Raw genomic sequence first — 22,643 nt, forward strand, 5'->3', positions numbered from 1 at the left:
TGTGATTTGGCTAAGGTGGCAACTGCCAGCATCCTCCACTGTAAAGTACATTAAGTGTTTTGTATTTATGAGTTAAGAAGTAATATTTTGAGACTCCTATTGTAGGGCAGAGCTTTCTCTTCTCTCCATGAATTTGTGTATGTATGTATGTATGTACATACGTATATCAGTGGGGATATATACATACTTATGGATTCCTATTTTATTCAGGGGTTCAAAATCCATACTGACATCGAAGTTCATTCGACTTGGCTCTTCTGTCCAATCGACTTCCTTATTTTCTGATATTGAAGGCTCTCCCTACAATTCTCTGCCCTAGCCTTGGAGTCAACCATTTCTCCAAGGAGACTTTGTTTCTTTTCCTGAAAATGGTACTAAAAATTAAGTTCTGGATGCTAGGTGTGCCCATTGGTACTGAGGCATTATTGTTGCTAAGCCTTCAAAGAAGACAGAGCTGGGAATGATCTGCAGGCACACACACGTCTATCTGTCCTCGTGTGCGCATGCATTCCATCTCTCCACACACAGTAAAGCCCAGGGGTTCACATTGACACCTCTCATTACAGTCCATCTCAGAGTTACTCTCATCCTTTCCTTTTCCCTTTCTATATTTTTGTATTTCCTTTCACCGATAGAGAAACCTGACTCTCAGCACGCTTAGTAAATTATTTTATTTTCATAGCCCCCTCTTGTGTGTAACCAAACTTCTGGGCCCATGGGGCAAAAGCTCCACCCCAGAGGTGCCCCCACCCCATTCATTCCCATTCTGGTACCACAGGCCCTGGTGGAAATCCAGTCCCCATGAAGAGAAAAAGAAAAGGAGAGGGAAAGAGGGAAGAAGGGGGAAAGACCAGTTAGAAAGCTTGGTTGCAGAGTAGTCTCCCTTCCTCACTGCCCCCACAACCAAAATGGGCAAGGAAAGCTCAGCCTGGATTAAGGGGAAGGGGTTGGAGCCATATTCATTTACTGTGAAACAATGCCCTAAGATATTGTCCAGCAATTTCATTATAGTTCCTTTCAAATGAATGATTTTGAAGATGAGTATTTTTTCAAAAACAGCTTTCCCCTTTTATTACAGAACCAATACATGAACATTACTGAACATTAAAAAAATAAAAGGAAGACTTTTAAAAATACAATTACCAACCATTTTCCCATCCATAGATAATCACTTCGCTTTTGGGTATATCCTTCTCCCCACCACCCAACTCTTTTAGTTTGAAAAATTTCAAACCCACAGCAAAGCTTCACTGATAGTACAATGAACATCTGTCGACTAGTCACCTAGATTCACCAAGTGTTGTCATTTTGCTACATTTGAATTGTCTCCTTTCTACATATTCATATGTTTTATATTTTTCTACTTAAGTCATTGGAGATTCAGTGGCAGATGCTGTGGTAATTTATATCTAAAAACTTCAGTACGTTTACTAAGAACAAGAGTGTTATCCTACAGTACAAATGTCTCACTCAGAAAATGAAGCCAGGCACAGTGCCTCATGCCAGCACTTTGGGAGGCCCAGGTAAGAGGATGGCTTGAGCCCAGGAGTTCGAAACCAGCCTGGGTAACAAAGTGAGACCCTATCTCTACAACAGATTTAAAATTAGCTGGGCATGGTGTTGTGTGCTGAGGTGGGAGGATCACTTGGGCCTAGGAGGTTGAGGCTGCACTCCAGCCTGGGCGACAGAGAGAGACTTTCTTGGGGCAGGGGGTGAAGAACACTTCCCCAGTGATATCTTGTTCCTGTTTCATTTTCCCCAGTTGTGAAACTAATAACGTCCTTGGTCCCATCATTGGTGATGTTAAATTAAATCACTTGGATGATCTGGTAGATTTCTCCGTTGTAAAGGTAACTCTTTCAAATTTATAAGTAGTGTGTAAGGTTACTGCTTACATACCTGTTCTCCAAAAGACTGTCACCAATAATTAGATTTCACCTCTTTTAAAAAATCTTCCTGTTTCCTCTTTTTAAAAAGAAATTTGAATATCAGCATGAACTCATGGATTATGTTTTTATTCAGTGTGTTATAATCTCTCCTGTCATTATTCATCCTGATGTTCAAATTGTCCCTCAATTGGTCAGTGAGGCCCCTTCAGCCTGGCTCCTCTACCCTCTTGCCATGTTCCCTTCACTTTTTGAGCACTTACTTTACCTTACCACACACAATGCTCCAGGCTCATCTTGACATTTTTGCCCCGGCCCCAGAAGCAGCTGTTCCTCTAACTTCATTTTAATGGGAAATGATGTTTAAAACTACGATCTGAGCCTTACTTAGGTGAACTTGTTGCTTACGAAATATCATTGCGTCTCGACCTTTTTAGAGCTAGCAACCATATACAAAAAATATAAAAGTATACAAATTAACGAATCCCTCTAATGCAGCCTCCAAAGGTTTCTCCCTTCTTTCTTCCATGCTGGCCTTTTCCCCACCTCCCAGCCGGGAAACCCGGCTCTCAGCGACGTGGATATATTTATACTCATTCACGCAGTCCCACAATCCACAAATAAGCTTTGGACTTGTCTCCGTTACTTGAAGAAAATCTCATTACACATACACATCTACGTAGGCAAAGGTCCCTCTTTTTGTCCCACTCGGTGACATTTTGCTGACAGTTTGGCCGGTGCACCTGCTCACTTTAGACGGAGCAGGAGAGCAAAACGCTGGCCTGGAATCCAGGGAGCCGCCTGGGATCCAGGGAGCCTCCTCAGACCAGCCCTGCGGTCACGAGGGCGCCTCACCACGGGTCCAGGGCGGAGTCTGCGGGCTCATAAGGCTGTAGCCAAGTGTCACTGTATTTCTCTTCGGGGACGCACGTCCCTTTAACCGGCAGGGGGCAGATGGTCAGGGGATCCGCGTGTTCGCCGCCGTCGTGGGCCCTGGGCCTGAAGTACGCACAGAGCACGCCAGAGAAGGTGTCATGGAAGGTGAAGATGTGGGAGCCGTCGGACACGTTGAAGAAGGACAGCTTTCCCGCCTGGCAGTCCAGGAAGACGCCCATGCGCCGCGGAGGCACGCGCAGGGTGAGCGCGACGCGGTGCGGGGCCAGGACGAAGTACTCACAGCCGTTCCACAGCCCCAGCACCCAGTAGCCGGCCGCCGGGCTCAGGCGCACGGGCCGCGAGCGCGGCACTGCGGCCAGGCAGGCGCCTAGCAACCAGCGGCTGCTGCAGCCCACGTGCACCTCCCAGTAGTGGCGGCCCGCGGAGAAGCGCTGGAGGCTCAGCACGCACTTCTGCTCTGAGAACCGCTGCGGGTCGCTGGGCGCGGGGCTTGGCGGTGCGCCGCGGGAAAACACACTCTTGCAGTCCTCCGACACTTCCAGGCTGGGGTGTGCTGAGGCTGGATCCAGAGTCACGTCCACTGCACAGAGCCACAGCGTTAGTGCCCGCCCAGGATGGTCTGGGCCCCCAGTCTGTCTCTTCCTTAAGGCAGACAAACCTCTAGGTTCTCTTGGTGGAATAATCAATGAAATGAAACCTTCACCCCTACCCTCACCCTCAGCCCTGCAAGCCCCCTCCCCAGGACTCAAGTGGTGTGTGTAAGTCACTCCTGAGTGTTTGATAGTGACAAGGAATCCTGTCCTTTCCTGAACTGGAAGGTCCCTGAATTCCATACCAGAGATAGCAAAGGAGGTAGGTTAGCTGGGAGTGAGCCATGTCCCTTCAAGGGGAAGGACCTGTGGGCTGCTTCTAGTTCCTGCTCATGTGGCCTTGAGTTAATCAGGAGAGCACTGGGCATAGTTTCACAGAAATTTTTGGATTTTTTTTTTTTAGTATACAGTCTTTCAGAAAAGTTTTTTTCTTTTTGGGATTTTAAAAGGACCTTTGAGATCATCTAGTCCAGTGCCCCACACTTCAATACCCCATCCCATTTGACAGATGGGAACCTAGGGGACCCCTTCTGTCAGAGGATCTGGGAGGTTCCTTACAGACTCTGCACTCTCACCTGCAAATAGCCCCAAGCCAGATGGAAATAAACCTGGTGAAACCCAGAGGAACGATGTGTCTGGGAGCTCACCTGTGTGTGTGTGCGCACTCACCCATGTGTGTGTGCACACATGCATGTGCATGCAAGCACACATGTATGTGCATATGCATGCAGGCATATGTGTCATGTGGCATGTTTGCAAGTGTGCTTGTGTGTCTGTGTGTGCAGGCCGCATACTTGGCCCCTAGAAAGCCCCATCTGCTAATCTCGGATCTCTCTGCCTCCCTCCTGTTTAAGATCCAGCCAACCAAAAACACAAATCAGTTTCCTGGCTTCAGTTACCTGCATATTTTTGGGCTGTTCTCCACTCTGAAACCAAACAGAGAAGGGGAAAAAAGCTCAGAAATCTCAGTCAGTAACTTTGGAACCTTAACAAAGGCACCAGATGCATGAGGGATGCCTGCAGATCGAATGACCCTATTCCCACCATGAAAACTGGTTTGAATCCAGACTGGTCTTGGGTTCACCATGTATTTTCCTGAGACTGTGAGACTGAGTAGAGGACTGTGTCATTGATAGATGAAACCAGAACTACATGCAGGCTGAAATTCTGCTAGAAAAAGCAAGAGAATGGAGTGTGTAAGTAGAGAGACTCTATAAGCAGCCTCGATGCCCTGAGAGACAGAAATGCAGCCTCAGCCTCTGACTGGCCAGGCTGTTCCCAAGAGGCCCAGCTGAGCCTGACATCTTGGGCATCTCAAGATGCCCTCTAGATGCCCTGTCTTTTCCTGACATGCCTCCATTCTTAATGTGAACCAATCTGAGTGGATTTCTGTTGTGTTTTATCTTGTTCTGTTTTGCAACAAAAATATCACCAAATCACACAAGCAAAAGTAACACAAGACATTCTCAGAGCTCCATATATTTACAGCAAGGCTTTGCTGCCCCGGTTTTGCATCAGAATAACTGGTAAAGCTTTAAGCACAATAGCTCTTATGTGGAATAACTCAATTTTACAAACATGTTGATTTTCCCTAACTTTATGTATAAGTTCAAAACAATCCCATGTAAAACTGCTTTTGGATTCTGTGGGGAGATTTATGAATTTATCCTAAAATTTATGTTTTAAAAAGGTTCATTCACCCTAAAAAGGAAGTGGAAATGGAGAAGGAAAACTTGTACTTTCAAATACTAGAAAAGCCATAGTAGTAAAAACAGTGATGTAACAGCCAATGGACAAACTCAGATAGAGATGGGAATCCAATATGTATCAAAGGTGGTTCCCCATATCAACGGCAACCCCGGAATGGTGTAGTAAATGGCATTGGTAAGCCCAACTCACTATATGGAGAAAAATCACAGGATTCTCACCCAGCACCTCACAAAATGGCAAATTTTAGATGGATTAAAGATGCAGATATAACAAAGACAGTAGAAAGGTTTTTGTAGTTACATAAATAAAACAAATAAAAGAAAGTGTAAGAGAGTATCTTTGTGACCTAAGTGTGAGCAAGGTCTTCTTCAAAACAAAACTTCAAAAACACAAACCATAGGGTAAAAAGTTGATGGAATACATTTTATCAAAATTAATAATTTTTTTCAATGAGAGGAACTATGGACAAAGCTAATGGCAGATGGCACAACAGAAGAAGGAATTCACAATGTTTACCCACAAGGGATTAATATCACACACACACACACACACACACACACGCACACACAGTATTCCTGTTAATAATAAAAGACAGCAATCCTATAAGAAAAATGGGTCAATGATATGAACTGGCAATTTTCAGTAGAGCAAGCCCCCAAAGCCAAGTAGCATGCACGGAGATGCTCAAACTTTTCAGCATTCAGGGGTGTGCAAATCTAAAGAACAATGAGCCATCGCTAATCCCCATTGATTAGCAACCTTAGAAAACTGGCTCACATGAGATGTGGGCAATGGAACCTCCCTGCATGGCTGGTGGCAGGATGATGACACTGCCTTCACAGTATCCCACTACCCCACTTAGTGAACCATGGCCAGCAATCCCCAGCAATCCCCCTCCTAGTTATATACCCCAGAGAAATCTCCACACAGGGCCATAAGGAAATTATGCATTCTGTGTTGTGGAGTTAGAGGCAGCCTGGATACCTATTCCAGGAGAGTGGCTGGCTAAAATGAAGTGCTCTGTGGTAAGGAGGAGAACCAGACTGAATGCACACAAGTGGCAGCAATGGATATTAAAGCACGATGATGCACGTGAAAAGCAAGGAACGGCATGGAGCCATGAATGTCACTTACATGAACTAAGATGCATATGCATAAATCAATATCCACATTTTGCAAGAATATATACAAAATATACACATTACACCGTCTGCATTATAGGTGAACAGAGCGGGGTATGCAGAGACATATTTACATGTACAACACACCCATGCCAGAACCATGGACATCTTGGAGGATGGGCACCAAGAGTCAATGTAACTCTGATATGTAACCAGGATTGGAACTAGTGGTTTGCTTTACACTCAGTCTTCAGGACAGAGTATAACCTCTACCCAGTGACATAGATTAATACATGCTGTGTGAGGCCGTGGAATGCAATCAGAATGATAAGCCCGATTAGTTAGTCAGGGTGAGCTGGACTGGGGTGCTCAGATATAAATGAGGAACAGTCAGAAAGAGATGGATTCCACTCACCGGCCTGGCCTTCAGCCCGTCTCCAGTCTGAAGCAGCAAAGGGAAAACAGGGAATTTCAGCACATCAGGAGCCCAAGTTTCCCTGCTCACACATCACACCTTACACCCACCCCTATCACCTCTCTGTCTCTTCCCCTCTCTCCTGCTACCCACACAGCCAGCAAGGGTCCTGCCTGGGCATCATACCTGATTGGGAGATGAGAAGATATATGGAGAACCAGATGCAAAAATATGAATGAGAAGGAATAGTTCTAAGAGGGTTCACTTACCAAGCTCTGTCTGAAGCTTCTCTGCAAGCAGAACACACAAAGAAAACATCAGCCTGCAGATGGGTGGAACCATCTTCTCAAGACAGGCCACTAGGAAGAGCTTTCCTAATCTTAAACCATTGTTTTTTTTTAATTGAGTTTTCTATATATTTATTATTTTGTTTAGAAATCTAATTGTAACAATTACTGTGAGGAGTATTTTATCATTTAATAATATTTTAATAACTGATGTCTTATATAATTTAGTAAAATAATAAATCATTTAAATGAAAACAAATTTAATGTATTTTGTTTTAAAGTACTTGAATACTTGATGAAACTTTCCCAATCCTTAGAAAATTCTGAAGCATCTATTGTATTAAACATTGTAAGTATCAGGAATGCTAAGTTTTTAGACAGCCAAACTCTGGAGTGAGATCCTCTGGGTTGAATGCCTTGGCCTGCTATTTCCTAAATATGCTTTGGGGAACATTGCTTAGTTCCTCTGGGTCTCAGTTTCTCCATCTATAAAAAATGGGTAATAATAGCCCCTGACTCACTAGGTTCCTGGGTGGTATGAATCTTAAACCATTGTTAAACACAGTTTCATCTTTGCCTCTTCATTGTCCTAAAAGGAGGCCCATCTGCAGGACTTTAAGCCTCATCCTATCTTACTTCAAAGGTGGAAATCTGCACAGGACCTAGAAGGGGAACCAGATCTTAGTGCTGATATACCCTTCCCAGGGTTCGAGTTGTTCTTTCTGCCTGAAATCACAAGCTTCCTGGGGAGGAGCTCCTGAATAAATTCAGGCACTGAGCACAGCCTATGTAAGCCTCAGGGTCACTTACTGGGTACATTATTTAAAGGACTGGAAGGACATCACGCCCAATTATTTCCCCTGACCAAATACCAAGGACTCCAACATTTTGTTACTAGAAATGCATTCCTTTGATCTGTCCACCCAATGTCAAGTTCTTTCAAAAGTAAATGCTCCTGGGAGAGGCATTCAGATAATAGTGTTATGACTTATAATTCAGACTATAGTGTTAATGACTTATCAGGGCAATTTTTTTTCCTTCCCCTTGAAGGACTAGGGAGACTGCAAGACAAGCTTCCCCAACCTTATAGTCTCATCTGAATTGCCACCCAACCCCAACACCATGGTGGCCTTTTCCTCCATTCCCCCTCCTTTGGGTTCATCACTCTCCTCTCTGTACAAAGACACATATTCCATGGTTTCAAGTTTCTGAGTCCCTCTGGGGAGAAAAGTGAATCTGAGAAATTATTCCTACTTTAGTGCAAATTAAAGGTACCACCCTTCCTAGTGGCATTTGCATTAGAAAGAGGATATTCTAGGAAGATGAACCAGAGAAAGTAAACGTTTATGATGGAATTTTAACAGAATTGTCTTATTTGCAGGGGAGGAGCTGACCGGGTCTGTCCAGAGGGTCTCAGGCAGCTAGCTGTACAGTGGCAGGCAGCCATTGTTTCAGCCCCTTAGCAAGTGGAGAGCTGGAGTCTCCCAAGCATGGTTTAGAATTAGATAGTTGCCAGTTGACCCTGTCCAAAGGGAGCCCCTCCTCCCACTGCACAGGCACAGGGATCCACCCCGCTGGCTGACAGGCAACACTGTGGCCCCACACCCAGAACTTACCCAGCTCTGCAGTGAGTTTCCCTGGAGAAAAAAATAAAAATAAAAAAAGAGGAAAGTCTCTCAGGTTGGGGAATGAGGCAGACAGATGGATGAACACTGAGGCCTCACCTCCGATGTATGCACTCCCGTCCCCGGTGGTCTGGGGGCCCAGGCTGGGCTGGACAGTGAGGCTCCAGGTAGGGGATAGGGAAGTGCCCACCCCCTGCCCCATTCCCCGGCTCCCCTGCTCCATAGGAGGGTGACCCAGCTAGTGTGAAAATAAATGTTGGAAACTTCCAAATTTATTTTGCCCAGGGGAAACGTTGAGCCCTGGTCACATAACACGGCTGTTTTCCCTGGTGCCTGATCGCAGCTTCCTGACTTTGTGTTGAGGTGTTAAGCATCAACCCGACTCCTCCTGTGCTTTACAAAAACCCTAGATGAAATGACGCTGGCAGCAGGCCCTGGAGGCTATTCCCTCTGTACAGTGGAACGTTAAGCAAGCCGTGAGGGTGTAATCAATAGTAGCCAATCAACCCTGACATCTGCATGCTAGCCTCTGTGTGGAAAATGTAACTCTGTTCAGCACCTCCTCTTTTGCCCATATGAACGATCTTCCCTTTCCCCACCGCGGACGCTGACCGTTCCCTGATGGCCGCCCTGACACCTTGCGATGGAATAAATCCTTGTAAAGGGATCCTGGGCCTTTGGATTACGGCAGGTTGGCACTTAGAGAGGTGGGCACAGGACGCCCTGCTCCCCGCTCACCTTGTCTCTTCTCGGCCTGCTTCTTCAGCTTTTCTGAAGGGAAAACGGGAGGGGGAGGGCTAAGTGTGCGCCCCCTGCTCCTTCCAGGCCCCCTTCACGCGCCGCGTCCCGGAAGGAGGCGCCTCCGTGGCCCCTGAGGTCCAGGACCCGCCGGGTGCCCCTCCCCACCCCCCTGCTCCCGAGCACAGCCCGCGCCGGTACCTTGGCGTCTCCGCTGCTTCTGGAGGAGGCCCAGCGCCAGTGCCACGAGGACCGCCAGCAGCGGAGGCAGCATCGCCATGGTCCCCACGAAAGCGCTCTTCCATCGGGAGGCTCCGGGTAAAAACACGTCTGGAAAACACCCCACAGGGGCGGTCTCGATTTAGGCGCCACTAAACAGTGAAAGATCAGATCAGCCTGCCCTCGAGTGACCTCTGGCTGGACGGGGAATCTGCCTGGCCCACCGCAGCCGTCTGTGAAACTGGCGTGCGAGTGGCTGCCCGGCGCTCTCGAGGTGTGAGCCAGGGCCGCGCGGGCAGGAGCGCGTTCAGCGGAGTGGGCGGCTGCGCGCAGCAGGGAGAACAGGGGTCCGGAGGTGGCCGGCGCCCCAGCCCAGCCCGCGGCTTCTGCGGCCACAGCGCTGCCCTCGCTCGGCTTCTCCCCACTCCTGCCCCGCGTCCGAAGGCAGGAGGATCCCAAGGGCTTGGCTGGCGTTGGAAGCCCAGTGGGCGCCTGCTCTGTACCCGCACTGTCCAATCCACAAGGCGTCTCCTCGCTTGTTTGCAGTCATTCGGTTTCTACCTCGGTTCTCACCACGCTTTTGGAAGAAGTGAAAATGAAGCCAAGTGCGCGCGGCCTCGCAGCTCCCACCACCCTCCGGGCTCCCCAGGGAGGACCCGCCCCCAGGCTAGACATGGCCTAGGGCAGCGCCCACCGGATTGCACCAGCCGTGGCAGGGATGCGCAGAACCCACTGGCCCTTCACAAACTCTGTGGCAGTTTTAATAGAGTAACTTTCTGTGTCAACTAATTATTCGAAAATGCTGCTTTTATCTCAGATCTTTAAAAAATATTTTTTTAAAATTGTAGTAAAATATGCCTAACAACGTTTCCCATCTTAACCATTTCTAAGTGTAGTTTCAGTGGCTCTAAGTGCATTCACCATGTCCTGCAGCCATCACCACTGCCCATCTCCAGAAGTTTTCTCCTCTTTCAAAACTAAAAATCAGCTGGGCACGGTAGCTTATGCCTGTAATCCCAGCATTTTGGGAGGCCGAGGCAGGCGAATCATCTGAGGTTGGGAGTTCAAGACCAGCCTGACCAAAAGGGAGAAATCCCTTCTCTACTAAAAATGCAAAATTGGCCGAGCGTGGTGGCACATGCCTGTAATCTCAGCTATTCAGGAGGCTGAGGCAGGAGAAGTGCTTGAACCCGGAAGGCGGAGGTTGCGGTGAGCCAAGAGTGCACCATTACACTCCAGCCTGGGCAACAAGAGTGAAACTCCGTCTCAAGAAAAAGCAAACAAACAAAACAAAACAAAACAAAACCTGAAACTCAGTATTCAATAAACAATAATTTCTCTTCCCACCCCTAAGCCCTGCCACCTTCCATTCCATGTACTCTCCATCTCTATGGATTTGACTCCTCTAGGTAATCTCACACCAGTGGGAACAGACAGCATTTGTTCTTTTGTGTCTGGCTTGTAAGTGACATCAGTGGACTTTGGTTTTTAACTTTGTTTTTCTAGCAGTGCATTTTTATTGTATGGTACAAAAACATTGGGTCACAATGGATTGGTCCTCACAACAGATGGTGTGTGAAGCACTGGCCTGGGGTCAAGAGCAAGGGCCCAGGGCAGGCTGTCTCTCTGAGCTGTGACCTTCCCTCTCGCCTGTTCTGCCAGCCACAGACAGCTTTCCCTCTCACATACCTGGCTTTGTGGTTCCTGCCACCAGAATGCCTTCCCAAAGGTATCAGTGTGAATCATGCCATTTATAAAGAGGTCTGTGCATGCAAACATTTACCCATCTAAAAATGTATATATAAACTTGTTTAATATGTTTCATAATAAATATAAGTAATATAAATTAAGATTTATATTAAACACTAAAAAGAAAATATTGCGTTTTTCCTGGTGCAAAAGGGAGACTCCCTCCTCTTTCCCTCTCCTAGTTCATTTTCCTTAGAAAATGTGTCAATTCTTTCTTTACAATCCAAGAATGATTTTTTTAAGGGCCACTTGTTTGAAATGTAAACATGAAAGAGAGATCACTGCTGTGGTGATTCCTGTCTCATGGGAGTTTAGCTTAGGTGTGGGCCTCCAAGTTGTAACTACAGGCTTGCCATAGACATATCACATGCTTAATTTTTCCTTTGGTTAAAGACAGTTAGCTAACACAGATGGCCATCCCAATTCCCAGGGGATTTAGAACTGTGTGTGATAAATGGTGTTGCCAAGTCCTCCTACTTGAAGACAAGTTATCATTTATCTTGAGAACATGTGTGCATTGGCCTTTATCTGGCCAACTATATCAAAGGGTGAGGTTTTTTTCTTCTGTTATAATAAAATAGCTACTGATTTGGAGTCATGTGAAAAATGGCCTGTAGGTTGGGTTTGTCCTCAAAATGTAAAAAAAAAAAAAAAAATAGAACTATGAATATGAAGTGGTGGCTGCCTCATAATAAGACTTTAATAATGACCTTGCCTTCAGCTGGCTGCCTACACGCCCACTTCCCGGACAAGCCTTTTGTAATCTGTGGACATGCCCGCTACTTTCAGCCTGCTTCATTTTTCTCTACAGCACCTACCACCTACTAACGTGATATGACAGGATGCACTCCTTTTGCTTATTCTCTGTGTCCCCCACTGGAATGGGGACTGGGATCACATTGTGGAAACTCAATAAACAGTTTGGGAGATCGCTTTAGGAATCTATAAGCTCCCATGATGCATCTGACGAGTAGAGTTGATGAGTTTTAGTGTATGGCCTTAGGCACAGAAATGTGGGCTCTCTGGGGCCTCCCTCACTGGCTGTTTGGGTAGTAGTGTTCTTAGTGTGTTCCTAATATTCAAGTTGCTGACTTCTCAGGTGCCAAGGCCAACACATCCTGTATGCAGACAGGCCCAGTACCATTGTGACTTTATAGACGGCCTTTGGGCCAATGCACATGTAGATGTGAGGAGTAGGAAGATGGGTGTGAGCAGACAACCACTGACCTGCTATCTGGACCACATACTCTTTCTTCTGGCCCAAGAGGAGATTCTGGATAGAGAGGGACACGTTGCTGAGGGCTCCCTCTCGGACAATCACAGATGTTTCCAGACTGAACAGGCCCTGGGAATCCTGGACGATGGCTTCGAACTCTGGAGGCAGGCACTGTCCCTGGTGGTTTCTCCACTGAGCCTTAGGCTTGGGGTACCAGCCACTGGATCTGAGCTTCAGCTGAATGCCTCCTTCCTTGGAGCCCTCAAGGGAGAGGTGAGGTTCTGAGCCCTGCCCTGGTGGAGGCAGGAGGAGTAGGAACAATCAGGCTCCTTCTGAGAAATCCATGTGTAAAGTTCATGCCACAGTTCACCACTTGTAGTCACCATAAAGCATCATGACCTGTGACTGCTATTAAGACACGTGTGGGCTTGAAGCTCCCCACCCATGGACTGGGAATGACAGTCTAAATCAGTGGTAGCATGTGGGGACACTAATACCCCTAAGGGACATTTGGAAATGGGAAAGGGATCATTAGGTGTGGAAGGGCTAGTAGCATTTAATCATATTATGCAAGGGACAATTTCCCTAAAATGTGGAATAACACCACCATGAATTCTAATACCTTAGAGTTGTGACTCTTCTCTCCCTCATGAATCCCCACAGAGCTCCAGTGCCTGCCTTATACACACTCCTTTATCTTTCCATCCTTGTGGGACTGACATTATATTTTGAATATGAAAAACATCAATGTGGTTTAAATGCCAATGCTATATAGAAATGTGTATCAGGAAAAAAAAGCTCCATCCTTTCCATGCCATCACACCTCACCCTAGGTAAGTAACCAATTTCATTAATTTCTAGTTTATCCTTCCTATGTTTCTTTTTGCAATGTTTCTCCTGCTTTCTTACACATGCAAGTATATATTATTGAACCCTGCATTTTGCTTTTCTCTCTTAGCAATACTAGAAATCACTCTGCCTCCACTGAGAGATCCCCTCATCATTTTTTTCAGCCGCATAATATACGTAAATAGATCATACTCAGCTTTTATGCATGATTGGACATTTAGGTGGTTTCCACTATTTTGCAATTATTTTTCAAAAACTTTACAAAGATTAAACTCATACATATGCTTTTTTCATATTGGAGGTATTGGAGGTGGAATACGTTCCTGGAGGTGGGATTCCTGTGTCAGAGAGTAGACACACAGCTAATCCTCTTAAGTATTGTCAAATTCCCCTGTCCTGGAGCTTCCCAAGTTTGAATTCCACTAATATGGTACAAGAGAGCTTGCTTCTCCATTGATCCATCAACAGTACATGAAAGAGCTTTTAAAGTTTTGCTAGTCTGACAGTTTTAAAAAATTGCATTTTGATGTAGCTTTGATTTCCCTTTCTCTCATTATGAGTCATTTTTTTACTCATACATATATATTTGTGTGTGTGTATATGTACATATATATGTGTGTGTATATATATATAGAGAGAGAGTGTAAAACAATATATATATATTAATATATATATATATATATACATATATTTCAAGACAGATTGTCACCCAGGCTGGAGTGCAGTGGCACAATCACAGCTCATTGCTGCCAGATCCTTCCATTTCACCCTCCGGAGTAGCTGGGACTACAGGCGCACACCACACCTGGCTAAGAGATGGGGTCTCCCTATGCTGTCTGGGCTGGTCTCAAACTCAGGGGATCACGTGATCTGCTCGTCTTGGCCTACCAAAGTGCTAGGATTACAGGCTTGAGCCACTGTGCCCGGCTTTTTTCATACGTTTAAGGGCTATTTGTGTATTTTTTGATGAACTGATAGTTTCAAAAAATTGCATTTTGTTTTGTTTGTTCATTTGAGAATGGACCTATCCATCAACTTTTATGTTTTTCAAAAATTAGCGACGTTGTTACGTTCTCTGTGACTCTACCTCTACTTGGGCAAAGCAACTGTATCTCCCTCTGCCCTACAGGGCCTTAGGACAGTCCACGCACCTGCTACCTCCAGCTCCCAGACAGCTTCGCCGGAGAAGTTGTCGGAGAGGAAGCGACAGCCATACATGCCCTCATCGGAGGGGACGATGCTGTGAAGCTTCAGGGCCACACTGCCATCGGCGATGTCATCCTTGACCAACTTGGTCCTGTTCCGGAATGCCTCCATCTGCCTGCCCAGGAGCTCCTGCTGCTCCTGGTACAGGTGCACCACATCTGAGGTGTGGCTCCGGAACCAGCGGATCTCCATGTGCTGTGCATCCAGGTAGGGCCATAGGTGGCACGAGAACTCCACCTCCTCCCCGACGAGGGCCAGGATGGGATCCGCAGGGCCTACCACTGTGACTTTTTCTAGGATGAGAAGTCAGAACAGGAAAAAGCAGCCCTCATCCAATTTTAAAAAAACTTTATCGCACCGCTTTACAGCTGAGGAATCTACAGCAAATCATGCAAACAAGAAAGGCAAGGTACTCTACAGGACAAGCGGCCTGGATCCTTGAACAAGTAATTTTTATGAAAAACTGTGAGTACATGGTTAAATGAATACACAGGTGACATCACAACCAGATTTGTGGTGCTGAGCTGGTAATGGTTTGATCCAACCAGGTACAAATGTTATTTTGGAGGCAGTTATGTAAATATGACCAAGGCATTAAGTGAAATGAAATCTTTGATCAAAAAAGCAAGTTTCAAAAAAAAAAATCTGCGCACTATCATCTTGAGTAAAAATCATATGTATTTGTATAAATATGCAGAGAAAAATATCTGAGACACCAAATTGTTGGTGGTGATAATTTCTGCATGATAAGAATAGATATTTTCTTATTATTTTTGCTTGTCTGATTTTCCAAGTTTAAAAAATAATTCACACGTACAGCTTCTACAAAGGGTATCAAAAATCATCTATGAGGGTTCCCTGCTCCACAGGTTTTCTTATCAAAAGGCCAACAAAATCCTTCCTTTGAGACTTATTTGCTGGGGTCTTTCATTTGATCACCCTCCTCTTTGAAGGCTTCTTCATGAGGCCTCTGTGCTCCCTTTGGTCTGGCCTGTTTTCTGCAGTTCCCATGAGAGTTGCTGCTCCTGCGCAGTTCTTCCGCATGCACGGTTCCCTGCCACCCCACAGGCACTCACTCTTCTCTCTGGCCTCTGTACCTCTCCTCTCCTTTCTTTCCAAGTTTAGCTAAAACCCCATCCCAAAGCTCTCCTGTCATGGACCCTCCCTGTCCTGCACTTGGCTGGCTCTCTCTCTCTCCCTTTGCTCACACTATTTTAGGCTTCTCATTGCCCACTAAGTGAATATCCAATACCCTTCCTACAAGTTTCACTCTTCAGGTTCTCTCCCGCTGTCTCTCTCCACACACCAATGTCTGGCTATTTCCCTGGGCACACTCTGCCCTAGCTTATCCCTCATCTGTCATCTTCCTGCAGAATGTGCATCCTGCAAGCCTCTGCTCACACAATATTCCCTCTCTATGGCTCTCCTCAGCTTTCCAGGAAAAAATCGTTGCTCTTGGCTGTGCTCCCAATGTCTTTGATGCTACGTCCGCCACCAACCCCCTTAACCACAGACTGCTGAAGACCAGGGCTATGCTGTGGTCACCCTGGAATTCCTGGTTTCCAGTCCAGAGAATTACAAAATCACCTTTGAATTATTAGTTTACATCCTCTGTTGGCTGCATCTTTCATGAGAGAAGTGTTGCAAGGGGTGGAGTTAAAAAATGTCTATTAATGTGTTCAGCACAAACACAGGCCAGTGAGTTTCCTGGCACCCTCTTGCTCTGCTCCCTGTGATGCCTGTGGATTTCAGAGTGCTGAGAAGTGTGCAAGAGGTGTTGGGGGCTGGAGAGATGGTGGAGGAACACTACAGGCTGGATAATGCTCATGGGTAGTGGCCCTTTAACAACCAGGATGGAAGTCTTTTTTGAATTTTAGCATCTGGCATGACCTGGTACTCTATTCTAAGATCTTAGCCCTGGGGAGCACCTGGCAGGAGGTGCTTATGTCTTGGCTAGCTGGGCCGCAGAGACACGATACCTGGGTTCGGCTCCCCAGGCTGAAGGAGGAGGAGGTGCATGAAAAAGACAAGACTGCTGGTCAGAGATACTAGCTTCAGGGAGTCCAGGGAGACTGGGAAATCCACCATCTTTCATCAGCAGCGGGAGCCACCTGGAGAGGGACAAAAGGGTGCTGGAGTGATGTGCAGAGGTGGGGGGAGCTGGAGCTCAGTCCATCAGACCTGAAGTCTGTTGTGGCTTCAGTTATTTTTGTCTTATTCTCAAATTCCTTACAAGCCTCAGTGCTTGGCCTCTCTTACACCATGTCCGGATATGAGAGCTGCTTCTAATTTTTCCAGAGGACACTGTTAATGGAATCCCTGGCCTTGCTCAGGTGCACAGAGCTGCAAGGGGACAAGGCTGAAGGATCCCAGAGGAAGCAGCTTCTGAGCTGCTTATTGTTTAGAGCCAGAAATAGAGCCACATAATGTGTGGGGGTTCAGTGCCCCCCTTTTCTCGGCTTAGCGACTTTCCTCAAACAAAGGGAAATCTCTGAAGATCTCATGTGCATTTTCATTCTCCCTGCCTCACCGCCATCAACCCAACCTTTGTCCCATTTCCCTTTGGTCTGGAACATTGAGTCCACCAAACAGAGGGACAAACACAGAGTCTGCTCTCTCAGAAGTGGAGTGCGTGTGGTAGCTACTTGCCAGCCCCAACAACTTCTTGGGACACTTTCCTCCAGGCCTGGGACCTCAAGCTGTACCTTCAGGAGGTCAGCTGGTAATTGTTCCTGTGTTGATAGTGAATAACCTACCCTGGGCTAGTATAACTGACTCCATTTTAGCTGTAAACTCCAACCTGGCTTCCCCCTCCTTACCACAGCCCGTTTGGGTGCATAACTGGGTCATGCTGCACTTAGAAGCATTGAAGGTCCTGTTCCTAACACTTGTAACCATTGTAACGGCATCCTGCTTGGCATACCTCCCCACTGCTATTGTAAGAAAATAGTTTCCCTTTGATCATTGTGTAGAAGGAGCCTGATAGCCTCCCTTCTTGGTAATTGTATGGAAACTACCTGTGCCCGCAGCCCCTTCCTCTAACCTGCTTTTCTGATTCTGTAAAATTCCGCTTCTGCTAGGCTCCCCCTCCCCTACCTAAATCAAGGTTTAAAAGATAATCAGGCCCCTTCCTCAGGCTGAGAGAATTTTGAACATTAGCCATCTCTAGGTTGCTGGCAAATCAATAAAGGACTCTTAATTTGGAACTCTCAGAGCATGGTGCGTTCCTTCTAACTCGCTTGGTTACAGCAATAGCATCTCCGGGGTCACAGTGATGGAGTCATCCCATCTAGCCACCCCTTCCCCATCTGTGACCCAGGAGGCCCAGACCCAGTCCAGATAAGGGCTGCCCTCTCATTCCTGATGCTCTGCTCCCTAGGGCCCCACTAATGACTCATGGCCAGAGAGTGTATTGCAGCCAGTGAGTCTCTGGAGATACAGAAAACTCTCCACATTTCTCTTGCATTTAGTTGTGCAAGATGTTACGCAGATTTTGTAATTGGCTGGACCTAAATCTCTGCCTGAACCATGGAAGGAACCAATGCCCACTCCCATGGACTGCTGGAAGCTCTTGGAATCAAATTTAGTACCTCCCTTCACCTCTGCCTTCCAAACATCCACGCCATCTTCATCCCGGGACTGCACCCCTTGCCTTTCACTTCATTACAGTGCCCTTGTGGGGGAAGGCCGTGGTGGGCTCCTCTCGCCAGCATTCTCTGTCTCCCCATCTGCCCCCACCGCTTGGCTTTCCTTCTGAGACCTTGGCATGGCAGGTGCTTCTGGTGTCCTGTGGCCACAGGGCACTGGCCACACTGTCAGCAAAACCACCAGCAGGGTATGGAGGAAGGACTTTTAAAACCGCTGGGCCATGCAGTGGCAGAAAGCTCAGAGAGGGTGTGCAGGGTGAGTTAATGAGGTGATAGAGGCTCCCCAGGGACCCTTAGGCTAGGAGGGACCCAGGCAGGCAGGAATGCAAGGGAAGGGGACTGGCCTGTGAAGCTCATGGGCTGATAGCCCTGTCCTTCTAGAGCTGAAATTGAGGGGACGAGCAGAGGACAGGTTGAGACATCTTCAGGTATGTGTTTCAAGGTCTCAAGGAGAGGAGATGGGGTCCCCTGAAGTGGGGTCGTGTTGACAGCTCTGCTATTGGAACCTGATTCACATGATAACCAGCATGGGCAGAGGCCTTGGGCAGGGTCCAGGCTCTGGCTGGATAGTCCAGCCATTCACCCTATGTGGCTACTGGTGGAAGCCTATCTGTGACAGGTGGGGAAGCTGGCAAGGAGGGGTGCTAGCAAAGGGTGTCTACACAGGCTGTGCATTTTCTTACCCTCTCTTCTGTTCCCTTCTCCTTTCCTTTATGCTCCAGTCTTCTGGATTTTCTCGACACAGGTTAGAGCCCCATGACAGCAAAAGCCAGGAGGGGCATGTCAGTATCCAGCTAGTGCCTTCCAAACCAAGAGGGGCTCAGGCTGTATTTATGCATCCATTTGGACGTGTTGGATGATTCTAGGGAATTAGTTGAGTTTGCATCAGGTGGTGACATGGGTCCTCCCATAAGGCGGTGATGGGGGCATGAGACAGGTCCTATAGCTAGCCTCCTAGAAAGAGCACAGGCGCAAGCACACGTGCATATGCTCACAGTAATAAGAACTAACATGCATTGGGCACTTCCTATCTATCAATCACTGACTATACCTCAAGTACTATTATTATTATCATTATTACTAATAGGTCCAAGTTACAGATAAGGAAACAGGCCCAGGAGCTGAGTGACTTGCTCCTGCACACACAGTGGGTAGGTGGTAGGTTGAGGTTCCACCCCCACTGTCTGGTTCCAGAGCCTTGCTCTGTGCTGTTCAGATTCTGATTCCTCACCAGCTGTGTTGTGTGTCTGGGTACATTCTTCAGTCACTCTTGTTACCCAAAACCATGACCATGTCAGGAATCAGCTGGTCACAGACCACACACTCACCCTAACCTGCCATCACAAGGAGGCACTGAAGAAGCGACCAGCTCACATGGTGCCAGCCACAAAACCAGCAGCAAACTAACCAACTAGTGAATAAAAAATTTAAAATTCCACTGCTAGATAAAGCAACTTAAAACCAAGGTCTCCCTAAGACTTTGTCAAGAGCATCTTTTCAGCCAGGAGGAACATGTACCTGGTACCGTTGCTCCTAACACTCAAGGGTATCATCTTGAAAGCCTTTAATCAAAGAGAGAGATGGCTGGCAACTTCCTGAAGGGAAAAATCAGTGACTTCTGGACAGCACCCTTCTCCCTGTCTGCTGCCATGAGTCTGCCCTTTCTGACGTCACTCTCCAATTAAGGATCAAGGGTGCTTGATGCTTACTTGAAGTGCAAGGGCCCTCCTTGAAGAAACACTTTCTGATCTCTGCTATTTTGATTACAGTGTAAACTGGTTTCAGGTTCTGTTCCTGGTGAGGAGATTTTGCTAGGGGAAGGAGTAAGAGACTGGACGCATTGGATATTTGGGGAATTTGGAAAACCCAGTGTGTGGAAGGATGACGACAGAGGGACCCTCCAGCTGGACTGAGCTCTGCCGGTGGGCACATGCTCCCTGTCCTCCCAGGAGCCTTAGGCTGCTCCCTCTGGAAGGCAGATACTACCTGTGTGCAGAATGACGACCACCAAGGATCCTCAGTTGGTTCTCTAGTGAATAACTTAACAAAATAAAACCTGCTTTTCCATTTGTATTACACGGGTGAGATTCCCATGACAGCAAAGCCAGGAGGGGCATGTCAGTGTCCAGCTAGTGCCTTCCAAACCAAGAGGGGCTCAGGCTGTGTTTAAGATCCATTTGGATGCATCGAGTTCTGGGGATTTAGTCGAGTTGTGTTAGCTGGTGACACAGGTCCTCCCGCAAGGTGATGATTACCAAATAGGTAATTTGGACCCATTAATAAAAATGATAATAATAATAACACTTGAGGTATAGATAAGTGCTTGATAGATAGGAAGTGCCCAATGCATGTTAGTTCTTATTACTGTGAGCACTTGCTCTCCCAAACACACATGTGCTTGTGTTTGTGCTCCTGCGAAGAGGACAGCTACGGGACCTGTCTCACAATCTCTCACTCTTGCTTTACTGGTGTATTTCAGATTCTCTCCACACATATAATAGTTTGCCTGAACTTAACACTGTCCTCCTGACAAAAAAATAAATCTCCCAAGGGCATCTTAGAACATGGCGGTGTCCAAAGGCCACGCCCTCCTACAGCACCTCACCTGCCTTGCAGCTGGGTGTTGTCCTGAGCGATCCCAGTGTCTCCATGTGGGCAGAGCAAAACCTTGGGAATTCCCATCACATAATTTTAAATGACCACATTATGAAATCTGGCAGGAAAATTCATTTTTTTTAACAAATGCCACATCACGTGCTCTCCCAAATACAGGAAGCATTTTGTTGCTCTGCACAGGCCTGAGGAGACTATGGGGTCCCAGAGTGCAAAACTTCTCTAGTAACAAAGTATAGAGATTATCCCTGAAAGTATGGCCTTTGCTTTGCTACTTCTGTGAGCTGTGTGACTGGTGAATTTTGCCTGTCTCCTGTCCTCTATTCCCCAAGCTGCAAGTCGCCAGGTGTCAGTGGGCCCTCTGCCCTCTCCCACTGGCCTCCCTGACACCCCTTGCAAGCCCTTCCCCCTGGCAGACCCCAGCTAGTGCTCACTGCCTGCACTGGTTTGATTTCAATAGGTCCACAAGAGGATTTCCATCCTCTTAGTCTCTAAGGAAGATGAACTGCCCCAAGAAAAGAACCACAATGAGGCTTGAAATCTTTTTCATCTGGTGGGGGGCAAGGGATGTATCAGGATCCTGCCTCCTGAGATGGGGCCTACCTGAATGGGCGTGGACATCTCCTCTTGGCCACACTTGAAACATCCCATGCTGCAGCCAGGCTTGGATAATAAAATGGTGTCACTAAGTGTATGCCCTCCCAAAGCCTCCCACCGTCATTTTCTGATTGCTGTTTTTGAAAGGTGGAGGTGTAGAGAGCTGTCGAGAATGAGTCACTTACCTGGCAGGGGGCAGCAAAATGTCCGAAATGGCAGATGAGTCCTGGTGATCTCCCCTCCTCTGCAAAGGGCGACGACTGCTGTAAAGTGTCTTGGTCCTAGATGTTAAGATTCCCTAGACATGGACTGGCAGCTGAGCTCCAGGGGCCAGTGCACATGTGACAGAGTTAGTTATCCGTCTTCCACCCTAATACATATGCTGTTTGCTTTGCCCTTTGCTATAAAAACCAAGATGGATAGAACAAAACAAGGAAGTCGTCACATCCTGTCTCCAAGAAAAATCTTGAATTCCCATGTAAAATGTCTCTCCAGGGTCAGAGAAGGAGGGGAAAGGTATCTGAGAGCTTTGTAAAGAGTGACGGCTACAGAGGCTCAAAGTGGGAGAAAAGGCTCCAGCTGGGTGCAGGGTCTCTGTGCAGGTGAAGCTGGGACTCCAGGGAGGCAGAGTGGCAGTCCCCGAGCAGTGAAAGAGAGTACACTGCAATCTACACTAACTAAGGGCAAGGGATGCCCAATTTTTAACCCACCATAACCTTCTCCTCGGGGCAAGGTCAATAAGGAAGACGTTCTGGAGGCATTGTCATTAGTGCAAACTGCAAAACCTATTCACGTGCAATTTAGGAATGCAGGGGGGGTGTTGGATTGGGATTTCTCTAGTGGATCAGAGCTCAAAAAAGAAGAAGTAAGCACCACCCCACCCCAGCCCACCCCATTTTACTGTAGGCCATGGTGTACCTTGAGCATCAGTGTACTGAGACACTAGCCACCCAGCCACAGCCTGCACTGACATCCTCCCCAGGTGATAGGCCAGAACTGAGGCACAGAGTAGCTTAAGCACATTTAGGACACCCAGGGACTCGCAGAAGTGCCTGTGTTAGGGGAGGGGCCTGTGCTGGGGGCAGGGCTCTTCATGGTGGGAGACAGGAGCCAGTGAGCTACAGGCATGGGCCTGGAGGTGACTGTCTGTGTTCAGACAGGCTGGTAGGCCGGGCACCCAGGTTTATTAGTGTGAAAAGATGTCCCTGGGACAGCAAGGGGGCTGAACAGTGAGCTCAAACAGTGGGTGCAGTTCCCCGGGCCTGGGGAGACAGAGGA

The 22,643-nt window shown here is 47.3% G+C and overlaps 1 protein-coding gene across 4 annotated transcripts; it reads right to left on the reverse strand.

The window, feature by feature from the left end:
- Positions 1 to 1,042: 1,042 nt before the first annotated feature.
- BTNL9 (butyrophilin like 9) lies at positions 1,043 to 21,833 on the reverse strand. Of its 4 annotated transcripts, none has more exons than XM_032271276.1 (11): positions 21,551 to 21,826; positions 16,488 to 16,619; positions 14,454 to 14,801; positions 12,465 to 12,746; positions 9,471 to 9,599; positions 9,270 to 9,302; positions 8,523 to 8,543; positions 6,889 to 6,909; positions 6,620 to 6,646; positions 4,273 to 4,299; positions 1,043 to 3,363 (listed from the first exon to the last, which is right to left on the reverse strand). In XM_032271276.1, exons 2-11 carry the CDS (start codon positions 16,594 to 16,596, stop codon positions 2,738 to 2,740), a joined length of 1,623 nt encoding a protein of 540 aa, XP_032127167.1. In that variant the 5' UTR covers positions 16,597 to 16,619; positions 21,551 to 21,826; the 3' UTR covers positions 1,043 to 2,737. The 4 variants fall into 4 exon arrangements, with proteins under 4 accessions (XP_032127167.1, XP_032127169.1, XP_032127168.1 ...); XM_032271279.1 differs by lacking the exon at positions 1,043 to 3,363 and adding an exon at positions 3,403 to 3,452 and having other exon boundaries at positions 21,551 to 21,785; XM_032271278.1 differs by lacking the exon at positions 12,465 to 12,746 and having other exon boundaries at positions 21,551 to 21,833.
- Positions 21,834 to 22,643: the final 810 nt, after the last annotated feature.

This window comes from Sapajus apella, unplaced genomic scaffold, assembly GCF_009761245.1.
Source record: "Sapajus apella isolate SASKATOON/1434 unplaced genomic scaffold, GSC_monkey_1.0 scaffold228, whole genome shotgun sequence".
NCBI lineage: Eukaryota > Metazoa > Chordata > Mammalia > Primates > Cebidae > Sapajus > Sapajus apella.